Source organism: Lasiodiplodia theobromae (assembly GCF_012971845.1).
Source record: "Lasiodiplodia theobromae strain AM2As chromosome Unknown scaffold_2, whole genome shotgun sequence".
Classification (NCBI taxonomy): Eukaryota; Fungi; Ascomycota; class Dothideomycetes; order Botryosphaeriales; family Botryosphaeriaceae; genus Lasiodiplodia; species Lasiodiplodia theobromae.
In genome coordinates, this window is record NW_023336495.1 from 557326 (window position 1) to 573948 (window position 16623).

Consider the following 16623-nt stretch of genomic DNA (forward strand, 5'->3'; position numbering starts at 1 on the left):
ATGCCCTTCACCGACGCAACCCTCCCCAAGATCCCCGAATTCGACGCGCTGACGCTGGACCCCAAGGGCCCGCCGGGCAACGCGTGGGGGCTCTTCGGCGAAAACGACGAGCTGGGCATGCTCAACCTGCTCACGCCCGAAACGGTCGCGGCCGCAGCGAAAGAAATCAAGACGGGGGTGCGCTTCTCGCTCGACCTGCCGCTGAACCAGCCCGAGTTCCCCAGCTTCGACCGGCAGCCGTTCAAGCACGAAATCAACCAACGAGGCGCGGGGCGGAGCGTCAACGATGATGTGCTGCATTTCAACACGCAGTCGAGCTCGCAGTGGGATGGCTTCCGGCACTACGGTTTGTTTTAGCAACCATTCTTTTTTTTCCCACCTGTTCCCAAGGCTCCCCGGCTTATGTATCCCCCAACCAGGCAACCAAAAACACAAATGCTACTACATGGGCCACACGCAAGAAGACATCCTAAAATCCGACGTCATCGGCACCAACGGTACGCCCGCCCGCCTCCCTCCTCCCTCCTCCCTCCTCCCTCCTCCCTCCTCCCCATCTTCCCCACTCCCTCCGCACACCCCCAACTAACCCTCCTCCCCCCACCAGCCTGGCTCCGCACCGGCGGCATCCAAGGCCGCGCCATCCTCCTCGACTACGCCAGCTGGGCCACCGCGCACTCCATCCCGCTCTCGCCCTTCACATCGCAGCCCATCCCGCTCGCCCACATCCACCAACTCATCGCCGAGCGCTCCATCACCATCAACCGCGGCGACATCCTCCTCCTCCGCACGGGCCTCGACGCCGCTCTCAAGCGCCTCACCCCCAGCGAGCAGCGCGCGATATCCACCCGCAGCTCCCCCGACTTCATCGGGCTAGAGGCCGGGCGGGCGACGCTGCGGTGGATGTGGGAGCAAGGCTTCAGCGCTGTGGCGAGCGACGCGCCGAGTTTTGAGCGGGGGCCGGTGTTGGGTGCCCACGCGGATGCGGAGCATACGTTGCATCAGTGGTTGCTTGCGGGTTGGGGCATGCCGATTGGGGAGTTGTTTGATTTGGAGGGGTTGGCGGAGTACTGTGAGAGGGAGGGGAGGTGGAGTTGTTTTTTTAGTAGTGTGCCGTTGAAGGTGAGTGTTGAATGCTTTTTTTTTTTTTGTTTGGTGGGGGGGAGGGAGGCGGTGGCTTTGGGGGCGTTGAGGAGGGAGAAGATGGGGGGTTTGTTGCGCGGATGCTAACGCCTGGGGTTGTTTTTTTAGGTTCCTGGCGGTGTTGCGAGCCCGCCCAATGCGGTTGCTATTTTGTAGTACGGATGCATGGCGCTGGGTGATGTGTTTTTTTTGGGGGGGTTGGAGAGGGACACGGGTCTGCTTCTCCGAACTTTTGCCAGGTAACTCAATTTGAACCTGAAAATATTCAACTTCAATTGACGAGGCTTTGCGTACGAGGGCTCATATGTAAGAGTGATTGGATCAAGGAACAACAATGAGCACAATAGATATTCAGAACGCATCGCTGGCGGATTGATCCGCCTGGATTAATGAATTGTTTGTATACATCTACTTGAGCTATGTAACGTGGCCCGTTTCCATGACTGGGCACTCAACAAAGTTCGTGGGGGGAAGAGGGTCCTCACTGAGGTTCATTAGACGCTAGTGAGTGGATATGAGGTGAACCGTGATATCATGGCCGACTCGCAACCGCGGAACTCAAAGCAGTGTGGATGCGCTGAGATGGAAAAGGAATAGAGCCAATCTTTTCAACAAACTTCTTATGTACATGACTTTTCAGCTATTTACAGCAAGGAAATGACAGTAAGGAAACTACAACGAAATACTGAGGTGCCATGCAGCAAGGAAAACAAACCAGCAAAGTATCGAAAAGTGAAGGGTCGCAACACCCTCTCCCAAACCCAGCCGTAGTCGTGACAACAACAAACAGTACCTATCCCAGGCCGCACATCGAATAGACGATCTGGTCCGTCTCCTCATCAGCGCAGACACTTCCAACAACCCCAACCCACCCGCGCCCAACCGGCGCCATCGCAGCGGGCACCGGCAACGAAACCGTCGCATCCTGCGCGGGTCCGACATCCACACCACAACCGACCCACTCCCCTCCATTCAGCGTTTCCGACAGACGCACGTGCGTGCTGGGCAGGAAGAGCGCGCTGCGGCGCAACACGCCCTCGAAGAGCCCGCCCGTGGTGGGCTGGTACATGTGGGGCAGACAACCTGCCGTGATCGGTGCGATGGCCGCAGCAGGGTTGTAGCTGAACGCCAGGTGACGGCGGTACGGGAGCAGGCGCCAGCGCAGGCCGAAGAGGGAGGAAAAGGACTGTTGGAAGGCGTATCCGGTAGGGGTGATGACGTCGTCGCCGAGGAAGTAGCTGAAGACGACGGTGGCGCCGCCGTCTTCGGCGCATCTCGCGAGCAGCTTGAGGAGTGCTCGGGCGCCGGGTTCCCATATGCCGACGCCGGTGACCAGGATGGTCGTAGGGCGGTGGAGCTCCAGGGCGTGCAAGGCGGCCGAGCTGTTGTTGGCCACGTGGTAGCGGCGCGATGCGCGGAAGAGCCTGCGCACGGTTATGTACTCGCAGTCGGGGAGGGTGCGGAGCGATATGACGAGGACGTCGAGCTCGGTGGTGCCGCTTCTTTCGCCATGTTGCCACCGTGCTGTAGAGGGTTGAGGCATATTCGTGATGGACGACGACGACGACGCTACGTGCATGGCCGATGATGGCTCCGGCTCCGCCACCACCACCGCGTCCGCGTCCCAAGGCTTCGAAAGGAGCACGTGTCCGGCTACGGCGTAGGCTTGTTGGTTCCGCGATTGGAGCGCCGGGAAGAACTGGACCAGGATTCCCATGTTTTCGAGCCCGCGGATGTGACGCGAGAGGTCCAGCAAGGCGTCCCCATTCATTATCCGGCCCACATTGGCCTCCAATAAGCCATCGGGTTCTTCCCACATGGGTAACTGAGAGGTCGCGGTGCGTACGAGGGATGGAGAAGTCTTGATGACGACCTGTTTGATGCTTGGATTGACCTTGAGGATCATGTGCTGGACCATCTTCAGCGCGCGAACGGCTGTTTCTAGCTCTAGACGATGTCTGAGCAACATTTCAGTCGCATCGTGGATACACACGAGCGTCTGGTTGGAAGGGGACATGGGAGCGAAGAAGATAACGCAAGCGACATATTGGGTAGGCCGACCGTCGAAAGAACACAGCTGGTCAACTCCAACGGCTACCATGATTGAATCTGAATGGGATGGGCGGTCGTCGCCATCGGCCCACCGAGGGGCTGCACATGGCGCGGGGGTAGTGGTAGGGTCACGGTTCCACTGGACAGCTTCGAACGCTTCGAGCGATTCCGGAGTGTCGAACACTTCACCGTTGAAGACGCGATCGGGGTTGACACGTGCGCAGTGCCGTCCGAATAGCGAATGTACACGCCGCAGCATGGCTCAGACAGAGGGGTGGTTGTTGACGATGGGAAAGTTGCTTTTGCGTGTGTTGTTTGCTTCGAGTGTATCTGAATTATCACAGTATGGAATATATCCAGCCAACGCAGCGTCTTTATAGCTCTTACTGTCGTTTTCTCGGCACATTCTAGAGGTCCGCACATGTATCTTCACCAGTCTCAGCTATTTTAACCACAATGGCGTCTTGCTTCCTACATATCGTGTTTTTCTTTGTGCTTGTTTCAGTGCTGGTGTCTCATTTCGTTCTCTTGTTTCATGCAAGTAGCCATGCGCCTCGCCGAGCCAAACGCCGCTTTCTCCGAACAACCCATGAGTGCTTAACACCCCTACACTGGCGGCCGGCACTACTCAGCTCAACTCTGGAAGCAGTTTGATATAAAATCCACGCCCTTAATCGTACCCGGGGAGAAAGTGGTACAGTGATGGTGTTCGAGATTGAACCATGTAGTAGCCGTTCAGCGTTGTCGAACAATTCGTTCTATTTAGCCATGCCCTATAGCCTCCGGTAGGTATGAGGGTACCCAGTATACAGGATTCGTTTCAATGTTCTGCGATGGCTGCAGTGGCAAAATTTCAGTTTACTGGGGCTCCATGCTCCATACCCAAAATTTAGTGTCCTGGCGATACAAAGGAAATTTTTGTGCCATGTAAAAAAGGACAAGCGTCCGCCCCCAGAGTCCGTAGTGGCTGAAGTAAAAGGTGGGAGAATACTCCACCCTGGGCATTCGACTGGTAGTCGCCTGATAGTGGAATAGTTACCCCAACCACAATAATTCCGAGACAACGATAAATAAGCGCATTTTTTTAAAAAGAAAGTTTTGCTGCTGCTCGCTTTTCTTTGCTACTAATACCCGCCTGTAGATTCACTACTTGTAGCTCTAGTGTTCTTTCCCTGCCGCTACTCAAGGCTTCGCTACTTAAGGTTTTACTACTTGTGGTTACGCTACTCGCAGTACCGCTACTCATTGTGCTGCTAGCGCTAATCCAGCAGGGTGTTACTCAGGGCACATCTCAATACATTTTAGTATTAACCAGTGAAACGTAATTCCTAATAAAAAGTTTTTATAAATACGCCACTTGTGCAGTTCGAATTTCGATTCCTCAGATACTTCTCGTTACCTCTAACTCTACGATCAGATTTAGCCATATTATGCGTCTCACCATAGTCTCCGTCGTCCTTCTTTTCAACGCCATTATTGGTGTTGAAGCTCAGATTTTTAGTTCTCAGTGTAACGCAGGTCATCTGTCTTGCGGTGTAAGCTACTGTCTCTCACTATGTGTACCCTACGAGACTAAAATTTCAATCGTCTAGAAATGCAACGGTTCTTCTTGCAAGGTCCTCTTCACTAACAAGCCTTGTTGTGAAGGCACAAAGGCAAGTGTCCATAATGTATCTTCCAGTTGAATAAGGTAAACTGAATATTCTATGTAGTGTACAAGAGCCTCAGGCGGTGGAGACGGCGCCTACTGTTGGTCTGGCAAAACACGCGGAGACACTGACTGTTGGATGTGCCCTGGCAGATAAGCGTACATGGGGTAGGGGATATGTGCATGGACCAGAAGGTGTAGGCACAGGCCGGAAGATGTAGATACTCTATCTATTATGAAGATTCTGGCCTTGAATCAGCCTACAGCACACGTTACAGATTCCTTTCAAGCGTAACCAGGGATAGACGTATGTATAAGTGTTGGAGAATCCACAGGGATGGCTACCACCCAACACAACATACTTGACCAGAAGCTCGAGATCAGCAAGCGATATCTTCCACCTTGTATATAACCTCCGCATCCACGTACCTTCCCCGTCAATCATTCTCCCCGTATATGGGGCCCTCGCCGCCACACCACTCCCAAGAAGCCCACCTCATTCCGTCGACGACATACCATCCTCACAACTTCCCAACCCAACCCCTAACCTCCGCCCTCAGCCTCGCCATCGCGCCCCTCTCCTGCCAAAAATGCGACGCCCCCTCCACCACGACGCCCTCGAACCCCGGGCTCCGCGCCCTCGACGCATCTCTCATCCCCTCCGCCCACCGCCCCAACCGCTTAGCGCTCGTGAACGCGTCATCCGTGCCGAAAATAGCCAAAGTCGGGTACCTCAGAAGCGGATCGGGACTATCACTACTACTACTACCCTCACCGCCACCGTCGACATCACCACCACCACCACCAGAAGAGAACCCGAGCCTCCGCCCCGCCGCCGCGAAGTACGAAGACGCCGATGACAACACCGGCACGGCAGGTAACCCCGGCAACGACGTCGCCAGCCCCGGCGCGATGGCCAGGGACGTGGGCGGCAGCAGCGGCGAGATGAGCAGGTATGCCGGCTCGCAAAGCGGCAGCGACGGGCCCCTTTCCGTCCTTCCCTGTTGTTCGTGTCTGCCTTCATTGGGTTCTTCTTCCCCTTCTTTTGCTCCCGGAGGCGAAGGCGTGTTGTGTGAATGACTACTGTGCTGATGGTGATGATGATGATGATGCCTCTCCCACGCCCTTTTCAACTTCTCCGCTCCCCTCCCCACGTCCAGACTCCGTCTCGTCTGATGATCTTTACTCTTCCGCCCCTGCGCTCCGCCGTCGCTGCTACTTCTACTGCTTTCCTCGCCGCCGATGGTTACGGGGCTGCTGCGGTGCTTCGTGCTTGACTGTTCCCGTCCGCGCTGTCGTTGTGCTTCTGCGAGCGTTTCTGACGCCAGACGGCGCGCTCGGAGCAATATCTCTGATGAAACAGAACCCGCAGCCGGTGCAGAAGAAGGATTGGGATAGAACGGGGCCAGAAGGGTGGCTAAGGGTGGCAAGCGGGATGCTACGAGGGAGCCATAAGAGTAGCCGGCGAGAATGAGATGGATGGGGTCTTCTTCTTGGTCGATGTGATCGGTATCATCCCGAATTTTGCGTTCATCGTCTGCTTTTGTGCCGCTTGATGATGCGTCGTGACCTTGGTCATGATGCCGTTGCTGCTGGTGTAGCCCCTCGTGCAGAGAGCGCATGTATTCCACCATCAGCCCGACGAACGAGCTGTAATCCTGCAACTCGGGTTTCCCCGTCCAGCTGGTCTTCCCATTCGCGTGATGATGGTGATGTTGATCGGCACCGTGACGGCCAGCGTGTGAGCCGCTGTTGCTCAGATCAAAGCGCTCCTTTCGTCAGCAGCATGTCTCATAAAGTCCAATCGCAAAATCCCCACATAAAAAAAACAACAACAAACAAGACGAAACCACAGCTCTGAAATAGAAGGGGAGCAAGGAACAAGAAAAAGAAAGGGAAAAAAAGTCAACACCACCACAACCACACTCACCGAAAACAAAACGTCCCAACCACCCACCCCAGCGCCAGCATCTCGGCGCCCGCATTCCCTACCACCGGATCATCGTAGCTCCCGCCCAGCGGCGCGTACGGATGCGCTATTATCGCCGCCTTCTTCTTCTTCTCCATCGACTTCCTCACGCTCCCCCTCCTTCCGCTCATCACCATCCGATCATCGTCCCCGTCGTCGTCCTCCTCCTCACGCTCCCCTTCCGCCTTCGCATCCGACCTCATTGCCATCAACCCCGCCACGTACCCCGGCGGATGGTACACCCGACACTCCAGCTGCACGCCTTCGCCGGCGGCATTGCTGTCGTTGTGCAGGCTCGGGATGGTGAAGCTGTACGCCGGCCGCTGTGCGTAGAGTGGCGGTAGCGATTGAAGTTGTGGCTGCAGTGGCTGTAGTGGCGCAGCCGCAGGTCCACTCCCGCTTGCCATCTGTGGCGTGTCGTCGTCGTTGAAGTATTGAAGGGAAAATTAAGGGTGAGATGAGAGACGCCTCTTGCTAGATGAAGGTTGGGGCTGGCGAAAGGGCTGGTAAGGGGGTGTGGAGATACGAATACGCGGGAGTTGGAATACGGGATGGTGATGTTGATGATGATGATGATGATGGTGGTGATGGAAGACTGGGTTGCAGAAATGGCAAGTTGGTCGTAGGTCCGGCTAAAACGGAACCGACTGACTTGGCAAGGAGGCTTCACCTCGAAAGCGTGACGAGGGAGGAAAAAAAGAAAGAAACAGAGAGCAAGCGGCGGAGTTGCGAAGGCAGCAGATATCAATCGCTGCGGTGTGTCGTCGTCGTTGCTCGGCGTTTCTCCGGTGTTTGCCGCCAGCAGTTGCACTTGTCAGAGTGAGGCAGGGAATGGAAGGCGTCTTTGATTTAGTCGTGAACTTGTTTCTCACCTCTTTCACTTTCACTCAAACCAAATCCGTTAAGCTCTCAAACCCGTAAGCCTGGCGATGCGTAAAGAAATAGATAAGATTTAGAAAAAAAAAAAAGGTTGTCGTCTCACGAACGGACAAGCCAGCCTTAGCTTGCTGCCTACACCCAAAGAAGCAAGAGAAGATAAGACGCGAAGCGCACGCGCGCGCGTGACGGAGCCCGGCCAGGATGGATTGCACAGATGACGTGGGCGCGGGTGATCCGCGCCACGCGCACGCGCGCCGGACGCGTGCTACTACCTTACCTCCTCCCGTCTCCTCTCCCCTCCCGTCCCGCGTCCCGTTTCCCCGCTCGTGAAAAAAAGAGAGTACATAGTGACTTGGTGGTACTACTTAGAAGCCAATCACTAGTAACTAACCATCTCTAGCGTTCTCCTCTTAGAATGAGAAAGGAAGATGCCGAACTCCCAAGGAGGAGGCAAATCTCAAGATATCCAATCACATTATTTCTATTTCTCAACAACGCGTCTCGACTGCATTCGTTTTCCAAAAAAGAACAGCAAAATCCAAAAGAAAGAAGCCCCACTCTATCTAACACACGCATCCCTTCATACCTCTCTAACCACCCTCACATACATAAACACGCATTTTTATCCCTCCTTGCTCTATATTCCCCTCCGAAAAAAAAAAATCTAAACACAACGAAATACCTCACGGCAATGAGTTTACTAAGGCTTTACTACTATCACTACTACTACTTACTACTACTACAAATGGGGGGTAATCGTACCAGACCAGACTGCAACACACACAGACAACACACTCATATATATCTCGATTTCCATTTCCATTTCTCATCATTTCCAGTTTTTCCCCTTCTTCATTCCTCCACCCAACCCCCAACTGCGAGACTGCACGATCCACGATCCCATCTTTATCTTCCCCACTCCCTCCTTCCTCTCCCTCATTTCCACACGCATACGTCCTCTCTTCATCAAGATTTCATATCATCCCCCGTTTCTTGCTTGCTTGCATACGCATAAAAGCGTTAGTGCCCGAGTAAGAGAAGAGAAAAGAAAATGAAACAGGGAAAAGAAAAACGAGAAACTTTCCCAGGATCCAGCCCTTTTCAAAACCCTTCCCGCCTGCCCAGCAGCCCGAAAAGAAGAGAGAAAGAGAGAGAGATAGAGAGAGCGAGGAAAACTGTTATAGGAAGGGGGAAAAAGAGAAAATGCACACATAAAAAAAAAGGAAAAGGGGGCTTTCATCCATCATGAATCCCATGCCCATATATAATGAAAAACTCCCGTGACACCATCATTTCCCGCGTGTTCCCCATCTCGAAAATGCTGCAAAGAAGAGAAATCGAAAGCAATCACAAAAGAAAAGTCGATCATCCATCATCCATCATCCACTCATCACTCAGCAGCAGGCGGTTCTCCCTGTCCCTGATCCTGCTCCTGTCCCTCCTGCGGTACCGCACCACCTTCCGTCGTACTAACCAACGTCGGCGCAATCCTCCTCTTCTTCGAGGCCGGGCCTTTCTCATCCTTGTCGCCTTCCCTCTTCTTCTTCGATGACGTCTCCTTAGCTGCTGCCGCCGGCGCTGCAGGCTCACCTTCCTTCTCCGATTCGCTCTCGCGGCGTCCACTACCGGGCGGAGGGTTAATACCACTAACAGAACTAGCCGCGCTGTGAGTTCCACCCTGCGTGCCGCCACCAGGCATGGGCGTGTGCGGCGGCGTCCACATTGGCATCTGTCCGACGGGACCCGAGTTGGCCGCGGCGACGCCGGGAACCGCGCTGATCGACGGCGTCTGCTGATTAAGGGCGACGTTCGGGTCGGGGCCGGGGGCGAACGACGACTGCGTCGCAACGGACGAAGCGGACATGGAGCGGGCAGGGCTGGCCGGTCGGGCGGGAGCGAACGAAGATGGCGAAGCCGGGAAGGCGGAGCCGGAGCCGGAACTTGAGGGTTTCGGGACGGGTGGGGCAGAAGCCTGGGTCGGCGTGGGGGTCGGCGTAGATTGGTTCGACGTCGTGGTTGTGGTGTTGATTGACGCGGGGTGGTGCTTCGCCGGGCCGGGATGCACCTGTCCCAATTCACCTGGCGCAAACGTGAGGCAGGAGCAGAAGCCGTCAGAAGATGTCATCAGGAGCGTGCTACCGTCCGTAGACCTGTTCAAACATTAGTTAAAATTTCTTGGAATGTTTTAAAGAGAAATTACCAGGCAAGATCAGTAAAAGTCGCAAAATGAAGGTTGCTGACAATGCACAACGGCTTCTGTTGTTGCGTGTCATAGATGTGCACAGCATCCTGCGTAGCCACTGCATAAACCATGCGATACGGAAGGCTGAATGCCATTGGAGGCCCTGAAGGTAGAGGAGAAGCGGCTGCACCGTTCTCAGAATCAGGTCTTGGCGATGCTGCCGCCGCACTGGGGGACGGCGAGGGCGCGCTGGTAATGGGCGGAGGGTCCATTGAAGAAGACGATCGCGGGGGCTTCGAGGGCAGCGCTGGCTCAGGCAAAGCGAGAATCTCCTCATCAGCGGAAGACGTGTCAATGGTGATTTGCCTCGTGGGAGGGGGGCTATCTCGTAGCTGGTAGTAGACCGGCGAGCATCGTACGGCAATCGAAGGCTTCTTGTGGCCTGGTAGATAGGCAATTGGAGGCTTGTTGAGACCGGCTCGTGTGTAGATGTAGACTGTGTTTATGATGTCGTCCGAGGTCTTGGCCGCGTCGGAATTACCGGGATTCAGCGTCTTGTACTGACCAGCCGGAGTGAAAAGAAGACTTCCGTCCGGAGCGAAAGTGAGGCGCCTGAAAAACGAGGTGAGAGTCTCATTGGCGTATATACTTGCGTTGCGAACAGCCAATCCCGCATGAATGTTGGGCGACGTCGACGGCATAACCGCGGGAAGCGGCATCGAGGACGGAGCCGGAGAGACGGAGCGGCGGGACTGCGAGCCAAAGGAAGAGCGGCGGCTGTGCGATGTGGGCGGATTCATGGGCAGAGCTAACGACGCAGGTGTACCCGGCGCAGAGGGGGTGGGGGACCCAATGGCTGGAGCGGAGCCTTCTCCGACGAATGAAGCTCGACTGCTTTGCGATGTAAGGTCTGGAGGGGCAGGGCTGCTATTCGACACGCGACGCGCGGGAAGGTCCATTTTGGTGACCTTGCTGTGCTGCGCAAGGGAAAACTGGCCATCCTTGGTCTTCAGGGTGTAGATGTGCACCGAGCGGTCCGAGGATTGCGTCGCGACGAATTCATTCAGCGGATCCCAGGCAACGCCCTGGACGTAGTGACTGTGCTCGGCGATCTGGCGCACAATTTGGCCTAGTCGGGGTCAGCAAGCTTCCCGGAGCTGCAGACGGAGGGTGCCTACCATTCTGGGTGTTGTAAATGCGCGCGATGTTGTCCATGCTGCCGGTTATGAAAAATGCGCCGTCTGGCGACCAGGCCATGTCGTAAATCTCGGAGCCCAATGACCGGCACATGTGCTTCACCCGCCATGTTTCCTTGTCGTCCAGGCCGTCTTCGCCAAAGGGGCGATGGGTCTGGGTCTCGGACGGAACCCACAGCAGGACGTTGCCGTCGTCACCGGCGCTGCCGAGGAGCTCGCCTGCGGGAAGGCTGTTATCAGAGGATGACGGGAGCAGCGAAGGGAGGAGGGTTGGGCGTACCTCGGGGGCACCATCGGACGACATTGACGGCTTGAGTGTGCTTGACGAGGGTGGATAGGTAGGTGACCTTGCGGTCCTCGCCGGAGCCTTCGATCTTCCAGAGCTACTTTGGGTGTCAGCAAGCTGGGGTAAACACGGCGAGCTGAGGTTGAGGGAAGCTTACCCGGACGTTGTTATCGCCACCCGCTGTGGCCAGACGGCCCTTTCCGTGGGGCTCGAAGTGGGCGGAGTAGATGGCGGCGTTGTCGTCGTGCCAGGCGACGAGCAATGGAGCAGCCTTCATGGTGGCTGAGGGGGCAGCCGGCGCCGCGGCGTGGTGGGATCACGGTGGTGAGGAACAGTGGTTGGCTTCGTGGTCAATGTGGAGGTGGGCTGGGGCGGCTTTGTCGGGCGTGGGAAGCAAGGAGGCGGGCCGGGATGGGCGGAGGTGGGCGCGCGGATGTTGTAGTGTGGTCTGCAACGGGCTCAGGTGTTTGGAAGAGCAGCAGCTAAGGACCGGGGCCTGCGCCTTTCTGGGCGACCGGGCAGCCTGCACACGCCGGGCCAAGCGCGCATCTGGCACAGGGTGAGCGTGACACAACCAGCTCCGTCCGTCTCGCATGCTTGCGGGCCGCTTCAAAGGGACGCGCAGCGCTTGGCCTAACGCCCGCCTTCCGCCTTCCGCGATCGTGATCCTGGAGCCTCCCGCGCCAAAGACGCGCCGACGCGCCATCCCAAACGGGCAGCACAATGAGCCACAAGTCGAGCCAACCCGCAACCATGTCGTTCGCAACTTCGCCATTGGCCGGAACAATCTCCCCGCAAGTCACGCGTATCGACCGCTCAGCCGACTCCATACATTTCCTGTTTTCTACAAAGCTACCTGCGCCGCCGCATCCAGCCCGATAGCGACCTCTCTCTGTGCCGCCTTCACCGCATGCTCCGTGCCATTGCTACCAGAAGACGAAGAACCCCCCAGCACGCGCACCCCGCTAATCACCACCCCCGAATCGTAACCAAACGTGCCGCTCAGCCCCAGCGTGCGCCCGTCGTACGTGAATTCGATTTCCGACGTCGCCGGCTGCTCGACAGCATCACCCTCATCCAGATACAGCCTCCCGCTCGCCGTGCCATCCAGCCCCGGCGCGATCAGCAGCGTGAAGTTCTGCTTGCGCAGCTCCGTCGTCGTGTTTGCGGACGCGGCGCGCAGGGGGACGATGGTTCCGCCGCGCACGTGCAGCGGGATGGACGTGTAGGGCACATCGTCGAGCGTGACGACCGAACCGTTACCGCGCACCGTATCGCCCGTCCAGAAGTCGTAGAAGACATCGTCGGGCAGGTAGATGTCGACGCTCGTGACGTTCTCCTCGGTCACGGGGCTGACGAGCAGCGCGTCGCCGTAAAAGTACTGCAGGTCGATGTCGAACGTTTTGGCGTCTTCTGGGTACAGGTAGAACAGCGGGTTGATGGCTGGCTCGCCCGTCTGCGTCTGCCGATGGAAGGCCGTGTAGAAGTAGTCAAGCAGCTGGTAGCGCGTGTTGATGGCCGTCTTTGCTGCGTCCGTCACGAGCGGCCAGCGGTAGAACTCCTGCGAGATTGCACCCTGCTCGTTGTGGTTTCTGTAAAACGGCGAAAACGCTCCGAGCAAGGCCCAGCGCGCACACAGAGATTCTGTCGTGTTGGAGCCGAAGCCGCACACATCTGAGCCTACCATTGGGACCTGGTAAAGGGTCGCAAACTGGAGTAGCTGTGAGATGGAGAACCTATGCAGAGTTAGCGCGAGCTTCTTCCTTTCACTGTGGGGAAACCTGACCTGTATTGCTCCCATTGGGACAGATTGTCGCCCAGCCAGTGCCCGACATGCCTACCAGCGCCAGCGAAAGTGCTTCGCGTGATGATCAGCGGCCGTCGGCCAGGCCTACGGTTCTCCATGGCGATCCTGCTGGCAGTCGACATCATGGTGCCGTACAGATTGTGCGTGTCATACTCGGCCAGGCCATTGTAGTGAATCACATCCGTGTCGACTGTCTTGTTCGAGAGCGAGCCAGCGAGGTTCTGAATCTTGTACGGTGGATCCACAAGATCCCGGCCTGGAAGACCGGACTTTGTCGCAGCGGACTGGCGCCTGAACAGCATCCTAGCAGCAGACGTGACTCCGGCCGGTTGGAAGTCGGCGGGGAAGCCTGGGATAGGTCTACCACTGTTGTTCCGAACTGGCGGTGGGTCGGGCGGCTGATTGTTCGCCTCCGCGTACGCACTGGGGTCCGAGCAGGGCCAGTTGCAGAAGTTGGCCGGTTCGTTCATGTCGATCCAGAGAGCATCGATATCCACACCTGTCTCAGCGTTGAAGAAGCTCGCAAACTGATCAGTCCAGTACGGCTGAGTGTTGGGGTGGAACCAGTCTGGGAACACCGTTGGACCAGGCCAGACGACACCAAGGAAGTAAGAGCCGTTGGAGGTCTTGAGGAATACGTCTTCTGCCGCCCCGGCATCGTATGCTGGGTTATCAAGATGCTTGACGGCCGGATCAACCATGACAATGTAGTGTTGCTGATGTGCGTGAAGGTAATCAACCACCTGGCGCACCTTTTCCAGTGGAAAGCGCTCTGGATCAAGCGTGAAGACTTTGCGGAGCTCCATGTAGTCGATGTCAGTCCACATGGTCTCCAACGGAATTTCTGCCAGCGAGTAGTTGGCGATGACTTCGGCAACATCGTACACATCTTGGTATCCATATCTGCACTGGTGAAAGCCAAAGGCCCAGTATGCCTGCATTGCAGGCAGCCCTACAACCTCGGCATACTGCTTGCTGACATCCTTTGGAGTAGGTCCCGCAAGGAAATAGAAGTCGAAGATTCCACCCAGAGTGTTGATCTCCAGATATTGGCCATCTTCTGCCGTGTTGTTGATCTTGACTTCAATTCCATTGGAGTTGAGCAAGAAGACACCATGAGTACCGGCAGCTCCCCTGTGGTCGTAGTAGACGGGATGCGCGCCGTACAGGTTACTTCCTGGTGGCACGCCGTACGAGTCGCGATTCCAAATGGTGCGGGTGTAATTCGTAGTATTCAAGCGGAACGAGTCACTATGCTCACCCCAACCGTAGATATTGGGGTTACTGGGCAATTTGGTACGCAGCCTCAGATACTGAGATTCGAAGATCAGAGGTGAATCCGCAGTATCGAAGAGCGTCTCGTTAGTCGCCGAGCGGACGACTGAGAACGAAAACGGCTCCTCCACCCACTTGAAGCGGATAGCGGCGCTCGAAGCTAGGACAGAGCCATTGCTAGCAGTAGGACGCGGGAGGACTGATTCTGGGACCTGGTACACGCTCTCTGCCGCATCGTAGATTTGCACATGGATGCGATTGGCTGCGGTGGATTTTTCGCGCGTCAGCGGATGTTTCGGATAAAATCTTGAGTTTATGCTGGATGATGCCGAAGTGGGGAAGCGCGACGGAAAAGAGAGAAGCGCTTTTCTTGAAATCCGGTGAAGTGGCATATGACAGGCGAGCAGCGTAGGTTTTGAAACACGACTGCTGCATAAGCAAGCTTCCCATCACGCGTCTGTGCGACTCGTAGGCGTACATGGCCTCTCCAACCAATCAAAATGGTGGAACCGCTCGATGCCCAATGCCTTGCTCGCAGCCCACTTTTGCCATGTAAGAAGGGTAAAGTCATCACTTACCGGTCTGGTATTCCACACTAAGCTTGAGATCGGTGAGGTCATCACCGTAAGCATTGCATGGCGCGCCGGCCAGGCTCAAATCAGCCGTAAGGGTGGTGCCCGAGTCGACGACATTCGAGGCCGCGTACCCCGGGCAGGCCGAGCTCTGACGGACGGAGACGGTGCCTGCGGCGCAGGGGGTGCTCAAAGCAGCAATCGGCCACAGCCGGTCGAGCAACATGGCTGCCAGGCTATTGCAAACAAAATGCCAGGGGTGGCGGTAGCCAGAAGAGGACTAAGAATGGCGAGGGAAACGAAACGGGCCCTCTGTCCATTGACTTATATACGGCTGTAAAGTCTGGGCATGTCTTGCATACCTTGCCAGGCTGGGGAGGGCCCGGGTGACTTTGGTAGGATTGACTGGGGTTGCCAGGCGCGCGCTGTTTTTCCCCGCACCATCCTCGTCATCCCACGGCGAGGCACGACGCGCCGCTTGGCCCTCCACTCGCGCAAGCCGGTTTGCTGAGCTGTCGCAGGGCCAATTGGGCAGGTCGCGGGCCGACATGAGACGGCTCGCACGATCGTCTCCACTGCTGCCCTTTTCCGCAAGCCGTGATCTGGTGAGGCTCAGAGAGGCGACTTCTGGCTGCATCAATACGCCCTCGTCCCGGCTTGGGGCTCTGTGGGGTTACATCCTGCATGTCTCTCTCACCGTGACCCGTCCGTTTCGGCTTCGCTCCGAGGCCTGTTCAATCCTCCGCCCAGGCCGATCCCGGCGAGGACGGCGGCGAGGGAGGTGCCCTTGAAGATGGTTTCGTATTGCTCTGACTTCAAGCGCGAGTGGTAGGGCTGCCGGGAGACGCGCAAGAAGGCGGCGCTCGTAACCAATATCCATGCACCGAAAATAAACTGGTACCGGTATCTTGTTAGAGTTGTCTCAGGCTCCTTGTCGGACATTTCGCAGGTGAAGTTTGGCTAGAATAAGGTTGTGACGGAGATGAGGGACAGGCACCCCCGGCCACAGAGATCGATGACGCTACCTCGGGAAAACTGCTCCCCGCTCCTCCACTTCAACCCCAACATCCCTCTCTACACATTCGAGTTCTTTGTGCCTTGATTGAAGGCGCTTTACGTGGCTCGAGCTAATATCAACAATCTCGCGTAAAGGCGGCGTGTTTGACTCACCTACGGAATTCGAATCACCAGCCTGATTGGGACCTCCGTCGACTCCAAGGACAGGTAACCGACCTCTCCCGCCGCATTCGCCGCACTATATCGTGTAATTCTTCATGCTTCAGACCGTCGTCGCGTGCTCTCACATTGATGAGCTGCCGAGCGGGTCCTAAAGCTGATTGGCTGAATGTCGGAGCCACGGCTACTAGACTACCGACCTCACCGCACCGTCCTTTCTTATGTACAGCCATGGCGCGCTCTACTTCCGCTTCGGGTCTACTTCACGCGAGCTCACACAATAATTCCGCAATTCCATTGCATTGATCCGCTAGTCTCGACTACCGAGGATCACATCAGATACCAAGCCAGTCCTCTTGTACTATCCATGAATCCCACTATCGCGGCCACGTCATGCCATCCGTACATGATCCCGCGCCATATCTCCATCGACAGCTATGA

The 16623-nt window shown here is 56.4% G+C and overlaps 6 protein-coding genes across 6 annotated transcripts; 2 read left to right on the forward strand and 4 right to left on the reverse strand.

Annotated features, from left to right (window-relative positions):
- LTHEOB_701 (MFS transporter) lies at positions 1-1296 on the forward strand (the record flags this gene model as incomplete). The annotated part of the gene is made up of 4 exons (XM_035516329.1): positions 1-346; positions 420-497; positions 605-1119; positions 1249-1296. 4 exons carry the CDS (start codon positions 1-3, stop codon positions 1294-1296), a joined length of 987 nt encoding a protein of 328 aa, XP_035369460.1.
- A 637-nt stretch (positions 1297-1933) lies between these two features.
- Positions 1934-3451, reverse strand: LTHEOB_702 (Transcription factor; the record flags this gene model as incomplete). Its single annotated transcript, XM_035516340.1, has 1 exon — positions 1934-3451. The coding sequence occupies one exon, from the start codon at positions 3449-3451 to the stop codon at positions 1934-1936; it is 1518 nt and encodes a 505-aa protein (XP_035369461.1).
- A 1845-nt stretch (positions 3452-5296) lies between these two features.
- LTHEOB_703 (Cation-transporting ATPase 4) lies at positions 5297-6016 on the forward strand (the record flags this gene model as incomplete). The annotated part of the gene is made up of 2 exons (XM_035516351.1): positions 5297-5793; positions 6001-6016. The coding sequence occupies 2 exons, from the start codon at positions 5297-5299 to the stop codon at positions 6014-6016; spliced, it is 513 nt and encodes a 170-aa protein (XP_035369462.1).
- A 262-nt stretch (positions 6017-6278) lies between these two features.
- Positions 6279-7216, reverse strand: LTHEOB_704 (Patatin family phospholipase; the record flags this gene model as incomplete). Its single annotated transcript, XM_035516362.1, has 2 exons — positions 6279-6429; positions 6771-7216. The coding sequence occupies 2 exons, from the start codon at positions 7214-7216 to the stop codon at positions 6279-6281; spliced, it is 597 nt and encodes a 198-aa protein (XP_035369463.1).
- A 1862-nt stretch (positions 7217-9078) lies between these two features.
- Positions 9079-11629, reverse strand: LTHEOB_705 (Wd40 repeat-like protein; the record flags this gene model as incomplete). The annotated part of the gene is made up of 5 exons (XM_035516373.1): positions 9079-9838; positions 9889-10999; positions 11049-11285; positions 11347-11449; positions 11510-11629. 5 exons carry the CDS (start codon positions 11627-11629, stop codon positions 9079-9081), a joined length of 2331 nt encoding a protein of 776 aa, XP_035369464.1.
- Positions 11630-12196: 567 nt separating this feature from the next.
- Positions 12197-15948, reverse strand: LTHEOB_706 (Glycoside hydrolase family 31; the record flags this gene model as incomplete). Its single annotated transcript, XM_035516384.1, has 5 exons — positions 12197-13088; positions 13139-14696; positions 15013-15242; positions 15369-15608; positions 15704-15948. 5 exons carry the CDS (start codon positions 15946-15948, stop codon positions 12197-12199), a joined length of 3165 nt encoding a protein of 1054 aa, XP_035369465.1.
- Positions 15949-16623: the final 675 nt, after the last annotated feature.